The 18,529-nt window shown below is 52.0% G+C and overlaps 1 protein-coding gene across 1 annotated transcript in view; it reads left to right on the forward strand.

The window, feature by feature from the left end:
- ssbp2b (single stranded DNA binding protein 2b) overlaps window positions 1-18,529 on the forward strand; it is an 88,461-nt gene that overhangs the window by 22,956 nt on the left and 46,976 nt on the right. The window contains exons 2-4 of the mRNA XM_064309395.1: window positions 4,755-4,827; window positions 8,266-8,327; window positions 8,883-8,967. Of these exons, the coding sequence (XP_064165465.1) occupies window positions 4,755-4,827; window positions 8,266-8,327; window positions 8,883-8,967 (220 nt within the window). The remainder of the gene's footprint in view (window positions 1-4,754; window positions 4,828-8,265; window positions 8,328-8,882; window positions 8,968-18,529) is intronic.

The raw sequence follows: 18,529 nt of genomic DNA on the forward strand, positions 1-18,529 counted from the left end.
GAAGGGTCGGCTTCCGTATTCCTTCCGTTCTCTCCTTCCTCCTTGCTCCTGATTATAGAAGGTTCCGGTAGGTAACTGGAGTATCTGCTGCTCTGTTGGAGTTTATGAGTTATTCATAAATTGTGCCCAAGGGCAGAACATCCATGGCCCCAGTATCATAATTTGTCATGCACTTTCATGAATATTCATAAGGTTTGTCATTTTTAAATGGTTCAGCCTCAACGCTAGAGAGGTAGAACTATCGGCGTTATGTATACTGAGCTGAGTATGTGGTTGGTCTATAGAATGTGCAGCATTGTGTCAGAATCTATTAACTCAGAGAGGCTGATAGACCTCTCTAGTCCTCAGACACATACCTGCCGGACCTCTGGGATTGAATGGCAGGTGAGGATTTGAATTAGCATGAAATGCTATCAATCGGCAGTGTTAGATCCTTTGAATTTATGTCAGTTATTCAGCTGAAGTATGTACTTCTGAAGAATGAGAAGTACATTTTCGATTGAAAAAAGCCTTTGTTTAAAGGTTTCTTGTCACATCTTTCTCTTGCGATATTCTCGTCCATACAGACGTGCTGACCTGGTCACAATTTAAAATGCACCGGTCAAGTCTGGGCAGCAGGACAATCTGTCGAAGCTTTCAGCTAATGGCTGCCTGTGTGTATTTTGTCTAGCAGTGAGGTCTCTGTTGGAATTGTGTTTGACTTGTCTATGACGGTGGCCTGGAACTTAATGTGAAGGCACTTTGCCCAGAGCACTACCAAAAGCGGGTGGCTGGACCGGGTTTCCGGGCCTGCACCTCCTTATTCTAACCTCATCCACGGTGCGGTTGTGGTTGGACCAGAAGCAGCTCCTGATCAAACGTGTGGGTCACTACACCTTGTCCAGTAGAGCACTTAATCACCAGATGAATGGAGTTACAGTCGGTGTGACTCACCGTGGGGCCTTAGCCTCGGCCAGGGATGCCCATTTTGCAGTCCCAATCTTCCTTTGGCTGTACGGTCTTTGTGTGCGGACTGATTCTCGGTACACTAGCCCTCGAAAAGGCCTTCGTTTCCTCCCCACTTCCCCACAACGGCGAGGCGGTGGGCTGACTAATGGGCCAGTGCACATCTCCAACACGCCTGGGTCAAGCTGCTCCTGATTAGCACAGAAGAGGCCTCTTGGAACTGGGTCACTTTTATGAGGTTTTCCGGGTCTTTGTTGCACGGTCCGTGGCCTCCGTCTTTCTGGGGCCGATCAAAGCGCTCGGCTCGTTGCTCGTTACCGGAACATTCCATGCGGCCAACCGGCTCACTTTGATGGGCAGGAAGTCGTTTTCAGAGAGATTTAAGGAAAAAGTGAATACTTGTGACTTACTTGAGCGTCTTGCACATACATCTTGAATATAAGGGTCTGACTCACTGTAGATGTGAAAGATTTTTCGGTGGCATGTATTGAAAGAGAAGGGGTCCGGAGCTTTGGTGAAATTCCCAGCTGCAGACTCAATCTGGCCACCTGTCCAACTCCCTTGCAGTCGATTGACCTCTCCCTTGCATGAGGCCCCCACCTTGTTTCTCAGTGTTATCACGAGTTTGCGGTTGACCTTCCTATTTAAACAAAGGTGAAATAAATATCTTATTACGTATGCGCAGGGCTTTGCCAATCTTAATCTGATATTCATATACAGGAACTCCACATGCTGGAAAACAAGGACTGTTTCTGCTACATTTGATTGAATAAATTGCATCGCTTTAAAGCATCAACAGCATTCTGCACGCTGTCTTATGCATTTAAATACTCATATTAAATATTGAATAGACAGTATTTCTATTTGTAAACAAGCATCCAGTTATTTCTAGATACTGCGCAGCTCAATAAATAGGCTACTCAGTAGTACAATTAAGGTGGCGTGCGTGTACATTGACATAGTGAGGTGCTATGCTGATAAAATGACAAAAGCAATAACAAGAAATCTTGCACTTATTATTCAATTCAGTTCAAAATGGTTTTTAGTTGTATAGCACTTTTCAAAAACGACTACTGACTCAAAAGCACCTTACAGGCATTTTAGGCCCCAGACCTGTATGAAAAGCCAAGTGCAAGGGTCTCAGGGAAGTGGGAAGAGAACTAGGCTAGGTCTCGACTCTGGGGAATGGACATCCACTCCTGGCACACTGGTCAGACTAAATTAAAATGGCGATATAGAGTTTGACACCTGAATGTATGAGTTATGCTCCCTATCTTATGAATTAAAAGGTGGGACAACATTTCAAACCCAAGGACAGGTCTGCCCTGATGATGAACCTTCTCCGGTCAAAACGTCCGTCCGTTAAATTTATAACATTGGGAGCATACTAAATACTCAATATCAGGTATTGCGGAATATAACGAGCTGCAGCACTATGATATTTCAATGTCAAAACAGGACATTTTTTATATGTCATGATAAAATAGTAATTCAACGTGCCAAAGGCCTTGGCCACCTGACGCCTGCTGTCGTGTTTGTTTAACTACACTTCAGGCAGTTGTGCTCCTCAATCATCGCTACGACGAGGTCACCCACGGGAGTGTGTTCACGGTGTCCCATCAGGTGTGTGTGCAGGTGAACGTTTTTCTTTCTGCTACGGGCCAGACTACAAAGGTTCTTGAAGCGGCAGGCTCTCGATTCAGGTTACCGCAGATCACACGAGCAGCTCTGCATCGGAACAGATCGATGTAAGCCTCAGTCTCGTCCCTGTCCTCCTGCTGAATGTGGAGATATCCCACACGTTTATTTTTATAAGTTCTAATTCTGTTTGACTCAGTTACTTTATCCGTCCAAAGTGTCTCTTTTATCCTACTCGGCCTGCCATATAGAATGTTACAGTGTGACCAATATCCTGGCACATGTGACAAACTGCACATTTGAAAGCCGGGGCTGAAACTGTCCTTCCAGTGAATTCTCTGAAGGAGATAAGGCAGAGCACGGAGCTACAGTTGAGCTGAGATCCGGTTCGGCAAGGAAATATTCATTTTTTCACTAGGTCTGATATTTCCATCATGAACAAGTCCACCCATGTCAGAACAATTCAACTCATCCTAAATTATACAAGACAGGGTCTTTTCAGTTCATGGCCAATTAGTCACTGGCAGGCGTCTTTTTTATGTTTAATTTATTAAAAACAAATTTTCTGCCCAACGTGCGGCTGAACATGCCCAATTCTCATCCTAATTTGGAATGTCCAACTATCTGCTATCACAGGCACGGAGACGATGGGGCTCTACCTTGCAGCACAGCGTGGGGCCTTAACTGAGTGAGGCATCTAGCAGCCCACGGAGTACTGTCACACCCAGCTGCCTGCTGCTTGTTCACCTCAGAGTTCTGTCCTAAAATAAACCAAAAAACAAACCAAAAAAACCTTTCTTCCACTGCGCCGAGCTCTACTCTCGCTTTCCGATTCAGCCCTGAGATGTTTTTCTGTGGAATTCTTCACGGTGGCCAATCAGTCCTGGTGTGTGCTGCTCCTGGAGGGAGGGGGCAGGAGGGGGAGAGGAGACAAAAATGCTTTTATATTTGTGAGAGCAGGAGCTGAAATTTTTTTGGGGGGAAGGTGTGCCGGCGGACGTCCTGTTTCTCCTTCTGAAGCTGCAGCGGATGAATCTTCTGGGCCAGCGGCCTGTAATGAACCCTGTCATCTTGTCAGAACGCTCTTCTAATCTCTGGGTTATCTCTCTCTCTCTCTTTCTCACTTTCTCCCTCTCTCTGTCCCTTTCTCTACCTTTCTCACTGTTTTACTTTTATGACGCTCGCCTCTTGTTCTCAGTTAAAGGGACCCACATGCCTTTCCCTCACGGCCGTTAGCATTGCGCTGGTCCAGCAGCACCTCCCCGTCATGCTAACAGTTCGGAGGCGTTCCCCGTGAGACCGTTTGGGCTGTATTGACTCCGCTGGAAAGCGGGCGCCTCCGTAGCACCGCGCGGCCCTTCAAAGCCCGCCCCCGGCTGGGACAAGCGGCCTCCTCCGCAGCCCCTGTCTGTCAGGGGGCTTCTCTCCGCCGTCTTTCGGGGCTCAGGGCCCGCCGTGACTCGTGAGAGTGCAGTGTTACCGGAGGCCGCCGCGCCACGGCCGCGCTGATTGATTTATGGAGGTCTCTGTCCACGCCGCCGGCGGCCCCCTCTGCAAGCACGAGGACATAAAGCGCCTTCTCGGACGCTATCAGATTCAGCGGCCATTTCCAGCCGTCCCTCACCATCGGAGTGGCTGCGGGTTGGACCTCGATATTGATGTGTTTACAAAGCGATCATTCCACGTGGTTGGTATCCAGAAAAAGAACTGTCAGTGGGGTCCATTAGACATGAACGCCAAGCGTATGGGATTAGGAGTTGGGTTTTACTGAGGATCTGGTTTGCTTTAGATACAATTTCAGCAAACTGGAGAGTAATTAAAAGAATGAACAGGTGCCTAAAATTGTGTAGACTTTAGACAGGAAAGGCATATATTGTTAAAGGAAATGGTCTACCTAGTGACTCTCTGTACTTGCACATGGAGTTCGCTTATGCTCCTGTATTAATGTACCTGACCTTGCACGTGACCCAAATCTGTTTCATGTGTGTAACTTGATCCTGTGCTTTGAACTGTCCGTATATCGATCTCTGCCCTTCAGCGTACTCGTTTCTGTGATTGTGGTTGTGGCGGGACATGTTCTCATTTAACCTGAGGGAACACGTCCCACCGTAGCGGGATCAGGCATTAAACCCCTGCTTCTCTCTCTCCCCCTCTCCTCTCTCTTTCTCCAGGTTAGCGCTCTACGTGTACGAATACCTGCTGCATGTAGGAGCTCAGAAGTCTGCACAGACCTTCCTGTCGGAGGTAAGCGCTTTCCCGGGCGGAGCCTCCAGTGGGCGGAGCCTCCAGTGGGCGGAGCCTCCAGTGGGCGGAGCCTCCGGTGGGCGGGCTAGCGCATTGTGCGCCCCCGCCTGATGTGATTACGCGCAGGAGCAGCGCTCAGCGCGCGGGGTGCATTAGCCGCGCGGCGTCCGTCTCGTCTGACAGGGCCGGATGAGAGGCGGGGGCGTGGGGGCGGGCTGGGAGAGGCGCCATGGCGAAGCCCTGCTCTCAGCCACTTCCACGTCTAACGAGGGGAAACATAAACTCCTCAGGACCCCGTCTGAACCCGGCCCTGTCTTTCTGAGCTTCCCTGGCAACGAGGAGGACTGTGAAGAGCGTTTGTACAGCAGGGAAGGGCGGGGCATTGTCCGTAGCCGCTATGTACTGTAACTACAACTTTTCATTAAAAACTGCCTGAAAATTTTACCTCAGAACGTTTTCATACCAGTATATTACTTTTTCCGTTATAAAACTCCAAACGTTCTACTATTTCATTTCCAGAATGAGTCCTGCTTCGTAACGATAAAAACCAGGAGTCCTGGCTTATTAAAATGCGCACACTTCCTCGATCACATGCTGTTTGGACCATCTTAGCCTAACAGTCTCCACTAATGCAGCTTGACCCAGCACTAGTGGGGTAAAAGTTCAGGGCTGAGCAGTGGTGTGTGTGGACTCAGGCAGTGCTTCACACCTTGGCTTCCAGCTGCAGTAGCCAGGTAGTGTCCTGACACTTTGAGGAATTTAAATCTTCAGGTGGAAGCACCAGTTCTCTGATCGTCTGTGCATGAATGTCTGTATTCATTGATTTTCCCCTCTATTTTCATATGAGTACAAGTGACAACTGTGATTAATTTACAATGGCGTTCTTTCTGTCTCAGTATGCAACATTGCGTACTGAGACAGAAATTTGTTTATTGTCAAATCTGGTTATCATTGATGTAAGATTGTTCAATTGCAATTTGCAAAGAAGCATACCACACTTGACACTTTGTGTGTGTTCCAATTCTGGACTTGACGTGCAGACGTACGTTTCTGTGCTTTTTTATGTTGTTTACATTTGTATGTTTTATTTTTTAAAAAAGAAACCTTGCAATCACACTTTGAATTAGCTAAATTTAGTAATCGTGAGTAATCACTGAAAAATTAAACACAATGTGACCCCTGTTTTATTACGATGAACAACATTTCCCAGTCAGCATTGCGGAATGCATCCCAGTGTGCATTGCGGGACTGAGAAGGCATTCCCCCAGTCTGACAGGTGGCTTCTCGGCGGTGTTTGTAAGTGCAGCGTGGATCGGGGGGATGAAAGCGAGGCGGTGGCGTCTTTTCGCTCGAAGCGCGCTGGCTGCAGACGCTGCAGCGCGTTCGGGATCGCACCCGGCGCTGACGCCTTTAACGCATTACACGCCTTTTTGAACGCCGCGCGCTAGAAAATCAGTTTTAAAAGGCCGTTATCTGCTATGAACTCGGGTTCGAGGGGCAGGCTCGCTCTCTGAGAACGCACCGGGACCCGAAGCCCGAAAAGGGCGAGGGAAGGGCGCATTTTAGAAGACGCCTTCACGTCTTTCTCGCTCTCTTTCATTTCGCAGTAAAAGAGAGAAGTATAAGAGAGAACAGGAAAAGAGACAGATAAAGTGTCCAAGCAACGACTTGCGCTCGCCGCAAGTATGGTTTTCTATGAGAAGCGCCTTAGTCACTGTTATTTTAAGGGAGTGTGGTGAAAGATGGACCGATTACCATACAGATATGAGTAATGTGTTAAGCTGCTAACTGCTGTGTAACGTTATTAGGCGGTCTGCGTTTTAGACGTTATGTTTAGCCTGGCCAGTTCCCGCGTAGGTGAAATGAGGCATGTGTGGAAAAGCGGTCGGCTCCGCTGAGATCTATACGGTGGAGTCAGCGAGCGGTTTCCAGTTTGATCCAGATAAGAGCGGTTAGCAGCAGTCTGCGCGCGCCGCGGGGCCCTGAACTTTCGCGCCCGTCCCGCCCTTATCCCACGAGCCGCGCTCCCGAGCGCCCGGTGGAAGGGCCCGGTAAAGGCTGGCGGGTTGGGCAGCGGGGGGGGGGGTACTCGGGCGAGCCCCCTTCACACGCCCGTCTCGCTCTGGAAGGCGCCCGCACTGCGGTGGGCTCGTGAGGTCGAGGGGCGGCAGCAGGCCCGGGTCCTGAGAGCTGAGGCAGAATCATAACCGCGTGGCTCACCTCCGACGCCGCGGGTGCTGTCCAGGGACAGAGAAGCGGGAAAGCGAGAATCCGACAACGATATCAGTCCAGAACTTCAGATAAATAAATAAAAAACTACACACAAGGGGCAGGTTTATCTGAAAGAACATTACACATGGTATTTTCCCCACTCTTGTCTCATTTGTAACAGGGAGAATCTTTATCAGTGTAAAAGCCGCATCACTGCAATTCATTCTCTCTGCCACAGCCATGTGGAAGTGAACAGGTGACTGATTTGGCTTTAATGCCACATAATGCACATGTGTGTGGGGGGGGGATCAGTCGGGATAAATCGATGCACTAAAAAAGAGCAAATGTGCTTGATAGACTTCTGGAAGGCGTCCAGCTGCTTACTGTAGGCTTTCAACCCTAATCGTTACGATTACTTTTCTAATTAAGACTCATCAAAGTAAATTGATCCGGTCTCCGTGTAGCTTTCCCCCCTCCTCCCGTGCGGAGCGGACGCTGAGAGGGCGGCCCGCACAGGGTTGTTCTACCAAAAGCCGTCGGCGTAACCAGCCCAGTCGCCAAGAGCAACTTTGAATAAAGAAAAATAAATGTGTATGTGTGGTTCACGTGCTCAGGCTTCTTCCTGATGCTTGCATACAGCGTTAGCTGTCCCTGACCTCACGGGGAAGCTCAGGAGTGAGCTTAGCGCACGCCTGTTCCCGCGGGGTTTTTGGCAACCGGGTAACATCGGAAAGGCGAGAACACGCTAGCGGGGCTAGCCTGGATTTAGGGGCTACCGGGTCGTGCTAATGCTAACGCTAGCCTCCCGTCTTCACCCTCGTTCTCCCTCCAGTTCTCTGTCCCTCTGTGAGATCTGAGGGGAGGAGAACCTCTTCACCTTTGGTCCGTATTGGCAACGATAATGCCATCGCTGCAGCTTCTTCACTCTCTGCATGCCCTATGCGAAGGGAAATCAATTTGCCACTGAATTATCCTGATGGATGGATGCATTTTTATTCAGAATAATTTCTTCACCGGAGAGTAATTGCCAGTATTTAAGCAGGTTGTTGTTCAGTCTTTATCGTTGATGTAAATTAGGTTGTTCTGGAAATTCGCTCAATTAATTATTGTTCGGTTGACTGAGGAGAAGGTGAACAGGGCTAGCCCGAAAGACAGTGTATGGGCCACACTGTTTGTTTCCATTCGTATGCGTTCTTTGCTCACTCTGTTCTCTTTTCCCCCCGTCAGATCCGATGGGAGAAGAACATCACATTAGGAGAACCTCCAGGGTTCCTGCATTCGTGGTGGTGGTGAGTTTGCCGACGCCTCCGTTCATTCCTCGGACCTGCAGAAATCGCACGTTCCCTGTCGCCCCTCTGCTGCTCCCTCCACAGCCAAAGCAAACGCAGTTAGAGAAAGTAGCGCTCCTGACCCCAGATGACTCGCACGGCTCTGCGCAGTGTGATATACTGATGTGGTTTAAACAGGCGGGGAAATGATTAACTTTCGCGTCAGCTCAGCCCCGGCTCACCTGGTTGTCAATTGGAGCACATTTGCATAATGCAAAGTTTCAGTGTAAAAGAAAATTTTACCCGTGCATCTCTGCTGGAACATTATCTTCTTTCTGTGTGTGTGTGTGTGTGTCTGGGTGTGTGTATGTGTGTGCCCCAATGTCCACGTGTGTGTACGCATTTGTGCGTGTGTGCGTATACGTGTTTGTGTGTGATACAGGTATATGTGGCCAGTGTGTGTCTGACTGTGTGTGTATGTCTGTGTGTGTTTGTGTGCATGTATTTGTGTGTGATATATGTTTGTTTGTGTATGTGTGAGATGTGCATGCCCACACCTCTGCCTGTGTGTTGCAGTGTATTCTGGGACCTGTACTGTGCAGCACCCGAGAGGAGAGAGACATGTGAGCACTCCAGCGAAGCCAAGGCCTTCCACGACTACGTGAGTGCGCCATTGTGGCTCCTGGCTCCAGGAGCAGCCCCCTGTTGCTTTCTGTCGGGTGTTAAAGTGTTTCCGGTCGGGAATCCAGCGTGAAGCGCAGAGCCGGAGGCGTCGAGAGGACGGCGGGGGCCATCGGCCGATCCCTGCATTTGAGCCACGGTGTTTCCCAACGTACAGCAAGGCCTTCCTGTTCTCTCGTGCTGGCGTGCGTTAGCTCTGCCCTTCCTGGGGTTCAGACAGACAGCCGTACTCTCCCATCGCAACACAAACGCTGGCCTCTTCTGCAGCTCGCTGCAGTTTGCAACAGGAAGTGGATTTCCCGTCGCTCTGACGCGGCTAATGAGTGTGAGTGCGGCTGTGCTCAGAGGAGCTGACGGGCGGCCAGCGCTGGCTCCTGAAGGCAGGGCAGGCTCTTAGGCTCCTTCTCCCTTCTGGAACCGGGCAGTTACTTGAACAGCATCTTGCGCTGGAGGTCAGAGAGGCAAAGGATTTCCACTCAGGGGATGGTCCTCTGCTAAAATGGGTCTGAGGGAAAATGAACGACTGAGAGAGGCCGCTCAATTTGGAAAAGCTGGTTTCCAAGCTAGAGTCACGATGGTGAAGGTGACGCCCCCCAGCAGCTATTTGGCCGTATTAGCCGATACGTTTGAGTGACAGGCTGGATGACCAGTGAAGTGGTGTTTACTGAGAAGAGAGTGCTGAGGCGGGGGATTTCCTACTCTGTGACCGCTCAGTCCATGGTTCTGGACTCTGACTGGACACAGTGACCAGTCATTCACAAAATCTGAGCCGCCTGCCTCCGTTTGTTAGACATGCGTAATGTCATGTTAAATGCACGTGGCTGCTCTAACTGCAGCGGTAATGCAAAAGAGCGTTCTCGAGAGTTGGGGCATGAATGAAATCCAGTGATACTCCTGGAGATCTGTGTGGTGAGAAACAGAACTCCCCTGATGTTCCGTAACATCGCAGATTCCGTAGACAAAGCAGACGGCGAGCTCCTTCCCTCATTCCTTCTGTCCATATAATTCTGCAACCAGAAGAACTTCCGGATGGGTATGCCTAACAGCTCTCACATTCATTGCCACAGCATTATCCATGGTCTCGCTCGTCCTAAGAATCAAACGAAAACATTTCTCCTCTTATGATAAGGGAAACGTTCAACGTTAAACGCAGTATCCGGTCGGCCTGTGGAGTCGGTAACCTCCCACCCGTCTCGCCCTCCCCTCGCTCCGAGGCATTGTGGGTAATCGGCTGGTCCCCGAGCTGTGCGCCGGCGGCTGGCGGTGCGGCGGGAGAGCCGCCGGCGCCCAAGGGCCCGCGTCTGTTTGCGCGGGCCCGAAGGCGCGGGCGGACAGCGGAAGAGCGCGGGTGATGAATGGACCCAGCGCGGCGGGGCTCTGGGCTCTGGGCTCGTGCATCCAATGCAGAGCCCGGCGTCTCGTTAGAGGAGAGAGATAAGCAGGCGCGACCCGAAAGCGCTTCTGCGTTCGTTGTTTTCCTCCGTGTTTCGCGGTTAATGCACCCTAAATATGCGTCTTTGTTTCAGCCCTCTCGTGCGAATGCTGACGTGCCCGTATGGCCCTTCGAAACGAAGTGAAACAAAACCATTTCTTTCAGGATGTGGTTAGTTTATTAATAGCAGTAGCGCCACAGTGTTTGGAATGTAAGCTCATGATGACAAGAGCGGGCCTTTCAGTCAATCTAGCCCCACCCCCAAAAGTGTTACCATATTTTCCTGTTGAGTTGTGGTACTGATGTGTACCCCCAAACCTCACCACACACCACTACCAGTCTCAGAAAATGGCTGCATCTCTGTTAAGAACCGCTTCTGGTTGTCAGTGGGAAAAGTACTTTTGAAGGGGAGGAGTTTAAGCCGTGATGTAATAGGGGGGGGGGAAGGGCATGTGTGATTCCAGTAACCGTGGTGAACAGGAGCTGCTGGTTGAGGGCAAGAAAGCCCTATCTCACAATCTCACACAGGGGGGGTGGGGGGGGGGGGGGGCATGTGCGTTGGCCCTGATCTCTTTTTTTTTTTCTACTGCCAATTAGCTGCATTTCCTTGGAGTGCTGTTGGAGGGAAGCAGAATAGGCCTAATTATAGATTAAAGACGCAAATTAGAACTTTTGGGTCCCCGAGATCAGCTGTAGCATATAGTTAAACTCTGCAAAGCCTTCAGTGTCGGAAGAGCCCGTGAATAATACAGCCCTTACCGTAAATAAATACGCTGGATTTAAGACGCCAGCGCTAGGTAATCGCTGGATAAACGGATCAGCGCTGGGGAATCCCTCTCCTTCGCTTTAACCGCGCGGCAAACACGGAAGGAGATTGGCACAGCGCGAACGCGACCGAATGGCGTCAAAATCGACGGTGTAAAATGGAAATGCCTTCTAACGGTTTGGACGCGCTCCGCGTATGCTAATGGGCTTGGTGTCATCTCCGCTCCTCTGTTCATCCATCCTTGCTAAAGGGAGAGGACGAAAAACAAACGAACAAAAAAACGTTTGTTTTCATGTCAATTGCGCTGTCCCCTTCAAGGTTACCGATCTTGAAGCGCATCGTTCCGGACCGCGCTGGGGAGAAGTTTCAATTTGTCCGTTGCCGTTAAAGGGATTTTGTGGCACCCGGAACTGTCCTGCGCCCCGGACATACGAATGAACCGGTTGCTACCCGCGATTAGCGAGCGTTTCAGCGAATAATTGCATTTGCGGTCTTCCCGAAAGCGCCGTTGCAGCAGCAGAAACGCAGACGGGCGAAAGCCTGCGTCAGAGCTGAGGGCAGTCGGGCGTCTGGTAATTGCATTAATCTGATTGAGGATGTTTAAGCGTGAAGTAATTCCTGTATGTTTGTTCCGGGGCTGCCGGTCATTTTTCTGTGTTTGTTGTGATGACAGCAGGCTTGTAGTCCATCTCGGCTCATCACTGGAGGTATGGCCGAGCTCGTTCGTCTGCATGTGGCAGGTACAGACGAAGCTGTCTGTAGTCACATCAGAGACACGCACGCACACACATGCGCACACACACCACACGCACAATCACACGCGCACACACACACAAACACACACGAGGGTAGACGCATGCACATCCAGGCAGCAGATCATGTCCTCAGACAAGGTCACACTGTCATGTTCTCTGTGCAAAGGCACCGAGGAAGAGCTGCATTCTGCACTATAAATTCTTTCTTCCAACACTCTCTCTCTTTCTCCTCTGCTGCTCTCTCTGTCGCTCTCTCTCTCCTCTCACTCTCTCTCTCGCTCTCTGTCTCCTCTCACTCTCTCTCGCGCTCTGTCCTCTCACTCTCTCGCTCTCTCCTCTCTCCTCTCCTTCTCTGTCTCTCTCTCTCTCTGTATCTCTCTCTGTCTGTCTCTCCCTCTCTCTCTCTCTGTCAATGTGCCGCACACCTGCATTGCCTAAAGATCTGTTATATCTGCTAGCAAGTGCTGCTCATCCCTGGTTACATTAACGCAAAGGACGCCCAGGCAGGGAAGGCAGCCCAGAGCAGCGCTAGCTTGTGTCGTGAGTGCATGTTTGTGCACTTGTGTTTTTTGTCTGCCGATTAAAGGAAATAATCCTATTGCAGCACGGTTCTAAGTAGCCAGCTGGGCGGGTGAAAGCGGAGGATGCGTGAGATTAATTATGAACACCTGAAAGGAGCCGTAGCCCTGCTCCACAGAGGCGCTGAGCTCACCTGGCGCTAAGTGAGCCCCTAACGCCTGTTTAACCCCGCGCCGCGCGTGCTGCGCGCTGATCGCCCAGCTCATTAATCTCCGGTAGTCCGGTAGCGCTGCGAGGGGCGGGGTGACCGCCGGTACCGGGGTTTTTTAGGGTCTCTCCCGACTCCGTCTCAGCCCAACTCCCTTCCCCAAACCACCGGTGCCCGCCCCCCAACCAACGAAGTAGCGCGCTGGGGTCAGCTGACCCCCTCCACGGCCCCTGGTTGCCCTGGTAACGCCTGCGAGCGGGACTATGTGCTGTGCCACGGGTCTGTGCCACGCTGATAAGAGCGCAGCGGCACGTGCGCCAATCCCTGATATCGGGGGGGGGGGGGGCGCCGGCTTAGACGGGCATTACCCCCCTCCACCTCTCCCTCCCCCACACCGCCCCGCCCCCCCATTACCCGAATGGCACCACAGGAAAGACGATGGCGGTTTTAATTTATGAGTGCGAGTATCAAAGAGGGACCTCTCACCCCAAATAGTAGCTCGCTGTGTTTTCCAGAACGTTCTGTGGTTCTCCTCAGCCATCAAAAGGCATGTTGTTTTGATTAAAAACAAAGTGTGGCTTCTTGGCTGTACAGTGTGATTCTTCATCCCTTTGTTCCTTTGTTTAGGGACACGGTACGAGGTGTCAGACAGAAAGGATTCAGTGTGTGTGTGTGTGTGTGTGTGTGTGTGTGTGTGTGTGCGTGCGTGCGTGTGTGTGTCCTGCTGTGTGCGGCACATAGCATAGAAGGGGACAAGCCAGAGGACTTGGGCATGAGGTCCCACTTACTACTTGGTTAGTTATTAGTTACTAACTTTGAAAATGATTTATAGCTAAAGATTTAAGTACAATTTTTTTTTATTTTTGCAGTTTGACTTCAAAGTTGTGATCGTCTTTGTTCTGAGCATCCCTCAGTTCTTATGGGTTCGTGCCTCTATGTTGTACTGTAGTAAGGGGCTTAGAGACACACACACACACACACACACACACACAACCAAGGGGAGAGAGAGAGACACTGCATAAATATGTCAGCCTAGCTATGCTGATATGTCTTTGACTATTTATTTGCTACAAAAAAATATGCATCACAACTTCTGGTTGACTATCAGCATACCGATCATTTTGTTGGTTGAACAGACTCAGGTACAGACAGTGTCGTCTCTGCACGGGCCTAGCTGATTCCATCTTGGGCTGTTTCGAGTGCCCGTGAGTGGAGGGTACCTGGAAGGGAAGGTTTGTAAATGGAAGGTTGTGGGTTTGAATCCCAGCTGAGGAATTGGGTCAAAAGCTTGAATTGCTGTAGTATGTTGCATGTGTATGAAACATGATATTGGCTCGCATTACTGGGACCAGGGTTCCAGGTTCCCCCTGCTCAACTGGGACAGGATCTCTTATGTGTGTATTATACAGTATGCCATACATGATACACGTCCACATACCCCATAATTCAGTGAAATGCATTTCTTTATTGTCTCTCCTGGGGAAATTTGCTTGGTAAATATTACACCCCAGAAACACACTTACATAGAATAATCCACAAAAAGCACGAACGAATAAATAAAATGCGCAACAATCTGAGAATATTCAATTAAGAAAGGAGCTGCGATTGAGATCGTGGCTGAGCTGGCGAAGACGGCGTCCCAGACGTGAGACGGAACGCGGTCTGACCGTGCCGTCAGATCGGGCTGTCGTTCCTGCCAGCGGCTCTCCTCCTTCTTTCATCTCTCTCTCCGTCTCTCGTTTGTTTGCCGTTTGCCGCTGTTTTTCATCTCCTGTTCCTTTTCACGTGGCGTGTGTGATCTTCGCCGTCGGCGCTCTGCGACGCTCTCCGCGGCGGCTCCATTGGGCCCGCGTCTCCAGTCAGACGTGACGGATTGAGACGCGGCTGTTAGGAGCAGACGCACCGGCTTCTCCGTGAGGATCCGCGTCCTTGCGGTGCGCTGCCGTGCGTGTCGGGCCTCAGAGACGGCAGGCGGTCGCTCTGGCTCGTTGGCGGAGCCGTCGCCGCCGGAAACGCGGAGTCCCGCGAAGGATTCGGCGTCCCGTCAGCTGGCCCGGCGGGACGCGAAGCACCTCCACCGTTAAAAAAAAGAGCTCTTTAAAATGAGGTGCGCTCCAGCAAGGGTCTGAGCCCTCCCCGGTCCGGAGGGCCCCGCGTGCTGATCCGGTACTTCCCTCCGGGATTAAACGCGGTGCGGATCATCAGCGGCGGCCATATTTGGGGGGATTTCTTTGTAGTGGCCTTTGCCTCCGGATCGGCGAGCGCTAAGCCTGCGGCTTAAGCCCCTGGTCCGTCCCCCCCCCTCCCCCCGCCCCTCCACCCGGGTCCGGGACATGAGCGGATTGAGGGGAAAGCGAGCGTGCTCTTCACCCTCGCTCTTTCTCTTTATCTGGGGCCAGCCCCCGGTAACCGGCCCGGACCGCTCGACCGGCACTAAGCCGGGAGCTGAAGACTGTCCGGCGGGCCGTACGGCGCTAGAGCTAGCTCTGTGGTACCGGACCGGCAGCCCCGCCCCTCACACGGCACACACAGCCACAGCCCCGCCCCTCAGACGGCACACACAGCCACAGCCGCCCCCACCGCCCCCTCTCAGCGGAACCAGTGTACCAGCACAGCCCCCCAGAGCCAGCACAGGTTTCGGGCAGAGTATGACAGGTCGGCTTTGAGTTTTCGGACATCAGTGCTTTAGTGACTGCGTGTGATTTCGACGTAAGGGTCCCCCAGTGTAACGCCCCACCCAGGATGACACCACATAACCTTCTGGGCACACACTGAGTTTTCTAAATGATATTCTGTACACCACATCGCAAACACACACACCCACACACACACACACACACCATAATTACATTCAGACATGTAGCAGGCACTCATATCCAGAAGGACTTACATGAGTGCATACAAAAGGGTTTAGGCAACAACGAGCTGGTGCGAAATCCTTATGGTTACAACCAAACAAATATCAGATTGTAAATATAATATATTTGCTGCTGGCAACAGAATTGAATTGAATGTCTACATATTCTGTACATATGGCGGTGGATCTGGTCAGACCAGTAGAACAAAGAGGATTACAGAGTTGTTGGAAGGGTGTGTGCCTACACTGAGCGTGCAGCAGCGCTACACAAACACTATCTCAGTGGTGCGGTGTGCTTTTCCCAGCACAGCAGAGCACAGCAGAGCTCTGGGCCTCCACAGGAGTGCTGTGAACAGCAGAGCACAGACTCCAGGCCTCCACAGGAGCGCTGTGAACAGGCCCAGCAGAGCACAGACTCCAGGCCTCCACAGGAGCGCTGTGAACAGGCCCAGCAGAGCACAGAGTCCAGGCCTCCACAGGAGCGCTGTGAACAGGCACAGCAGAGCACAGCAGAGCTCCGGGCCTCCACAGGAGCGCTGTGAACAGCCCCAGCAGAGCACAGAGTCCAGGCCTCCACAGGAGCGCTGTGAACAGCAGAGCACAGAGTCCAGGCCTCCACAGGAGCGCTGTGAACAGGCCACAGCCGACAGCTCAAATCTAACCACAATCACAGACCAGTGCCTGCTCCTGGAGGGGAGCGCGGGCAGGCTAAAGGGCTTGAACAGCTCATGCAAGAGCCCGGCTGAGGGAGCGGGGTGAAGGCTCAGCACGGATCCAGGCCGACGGGGTAATGATTACATGAGCCGAGCAGAGAAGACCGGACGAGCGCTGTGACGGGCCCACAGCCGCTCCATATGCACTCTGAGCAGGCAGCAGAGCACAGACTCCAGGATTCGGAGAGAAGCAGGTCGGTCCTCCACCACCGCCTTAACGCCATCTCACACATCCGCCTCCCTGCCGTGCCCAGGAGAAGACTCAGACTCCACGGAGGCGACGCCGGGAGTCGGCCTCAGAGCGCAGGCAGGCCGCAAGCCGAACCGGCCTCCAGGGCGCGGCGGGGAGTGGGGGGTGTGAAGGCCCAGCAGAGCACAGACTCCAGGCCTCCACAGGAGCGCTGTGAACAGGCCCAGCAGAGCACAGACTCCAGGCCTCCACAGGAGCGCTGTGAACAGGCCCAGCAGAGCACAGACTCCAGGCCTCCACAGGAGCGCTGTGAACAGGCCCAGCCGACGCTGTCATAATCATAATCATAATCCATAAGAGCGTGCCGCTGCTCCTGGAGGGGAGCGGCGGGGCAGGAAAGGGTTAAGCAGCTCCTGCGGAGCCCGGGTGAGGGGGGGGGGCGGGGGTGGGAGGCTCAGCCGGGATCCGGCAGCGCCGGGACGGGGTAAATGATTAATGAGCGGGGAGAGAGAGAGACGGGACGCGGGGGCGGGGGCGCCCGCTCCTCTATAATGCAGGAGGCTCTGGCGGGAGGGGCGAGCCCCAGGATTCGGAGAGATGCAGGTGGTCCTCTTCATCCACCCCCTTTCTCCTTCTCCTCATCCTCCTCCTCCGTGCCCAGGATGAATTTTTAACGGTCCGGGAGGCGGCCGGGGAGTTTGGCCTCAGAGCCAGGCGAGGTGGGGAAGCCTGAACCGCGCGTTTCGGTGGGCGGGGGGGAGGTGGGGGGGTGGGCGGAGCCGGGAGGCGCTCGGTTGCACACGCGTTTGCATATGCAACACTTCCTATTTCATGCATCGTTAATGTTTTTGCATGCGCGTACGCGGTGGCGACGCAGCACTGCTTTGCATTTCACACATCGCACGTCGTGCGCCCTGCTGAAACCCAGCTTAACAATGCCGTGACATCCGCGGAGTTGACGCTTGCTATTGTACATTATACAGTACATACAGCAGCAACTTGGTGTTGGGCTCAATGTATGTTTGTGGATCTTGTTAAGCATCTATGACATCAGCCCTTGTGATCCCTGTAAATATTTATTTAAAACACAGCGTGCATGGTACAGGGCTTCTGTGATGTGGTGTAGTGTGTGAGGGGGAGTGTGTGTGTGTGTGTGTGTGTGTGTGTGTGTGTGTGTGTGCACAGGGCTGGTCCGCTGGTTAAAACTCGTCTCGTTGTTCCAGATGGCACACGTTGGCCCTTCCCCTCTCCCCTCTGTTTTTTTTTTCCCGGTTGGGACCCTGCAGTATGTGTCCCAGCGAAGACTGTTCCTCAGACCTGAGCATCTTCAGGAAGCCGTGCTGAATTAATCAGGCATCCAATTAGTGTTAATCTGCATATTAATCAGAGGGGGTTCTGACACTCACCAGATTCCTAATGATGAGGTTGATGATTATAATATTAGAGATGATAATGACATTAGCAACACACTCCTGGCACCGCAAACTTTTTAAAACGCAGGTTCTTTACCGTGTTCCTTACGTGTCGACTGGCTCGTACGCGCTCGCGCTAGCGAAACCTGAGCACAAACACATCTCTGCCTGAACATATAATCAGAGGTCTTACACAGGAGGCAGAGCAAAGCACTTCTGTGTTGACGCAAGGAGAACAATGACGCTGTTGTTGGGATGTATGACGCCGCCCACCGTGTCAGGAAGGCTCTGATTGGTTGACTGAATGGGGGGGTGTGAGTTCAGAGAACCTGGCCATTGGCTTACGTATTCTGAGTGTGGAGGTACGGTGGGGTGGAGGAGCTTCTTTTGATTGATGTGTGGCTCCCTTACTGTCCTCTTAATCCAGAGGTGAGATGGGAGTCTTCTGGTGAGCCATTTGTGATCCTGTTTTGAAGATTTGGGCTAAGACATGCTGGTGTTTAGTAGAACTTCTAATGTTCCACTTTCTCTCTTGTAGAGTGCTCTACAGTGATTTCACTGTGGAAGCCGCCCCAGTACAGTTGCAGTAGGACCTCATGGAAACAGGCCAGAGGGGGTCTGAAGATGGTTGGTTTCTTTAGGCCAGATCCTTGACCACCAGTCGTACTCTCACTAAGTACTGGTCTTTTA

Source organism: Anguilla rostrata, chromosome 14 (assembly GCF_018555375.3).
Source record: "Anguilla rostrata isolate EN2019 chromosome 14, ASM1855537v3, whole genome shotgun sequence".
Taxonomy (NCBI): domain Eukaryota; kingdom Metazoa; phylum Chordata; class Actinopteri; order Anguilliformes; family Anguillidae; genus Anguilla; species Anguilla rostrata.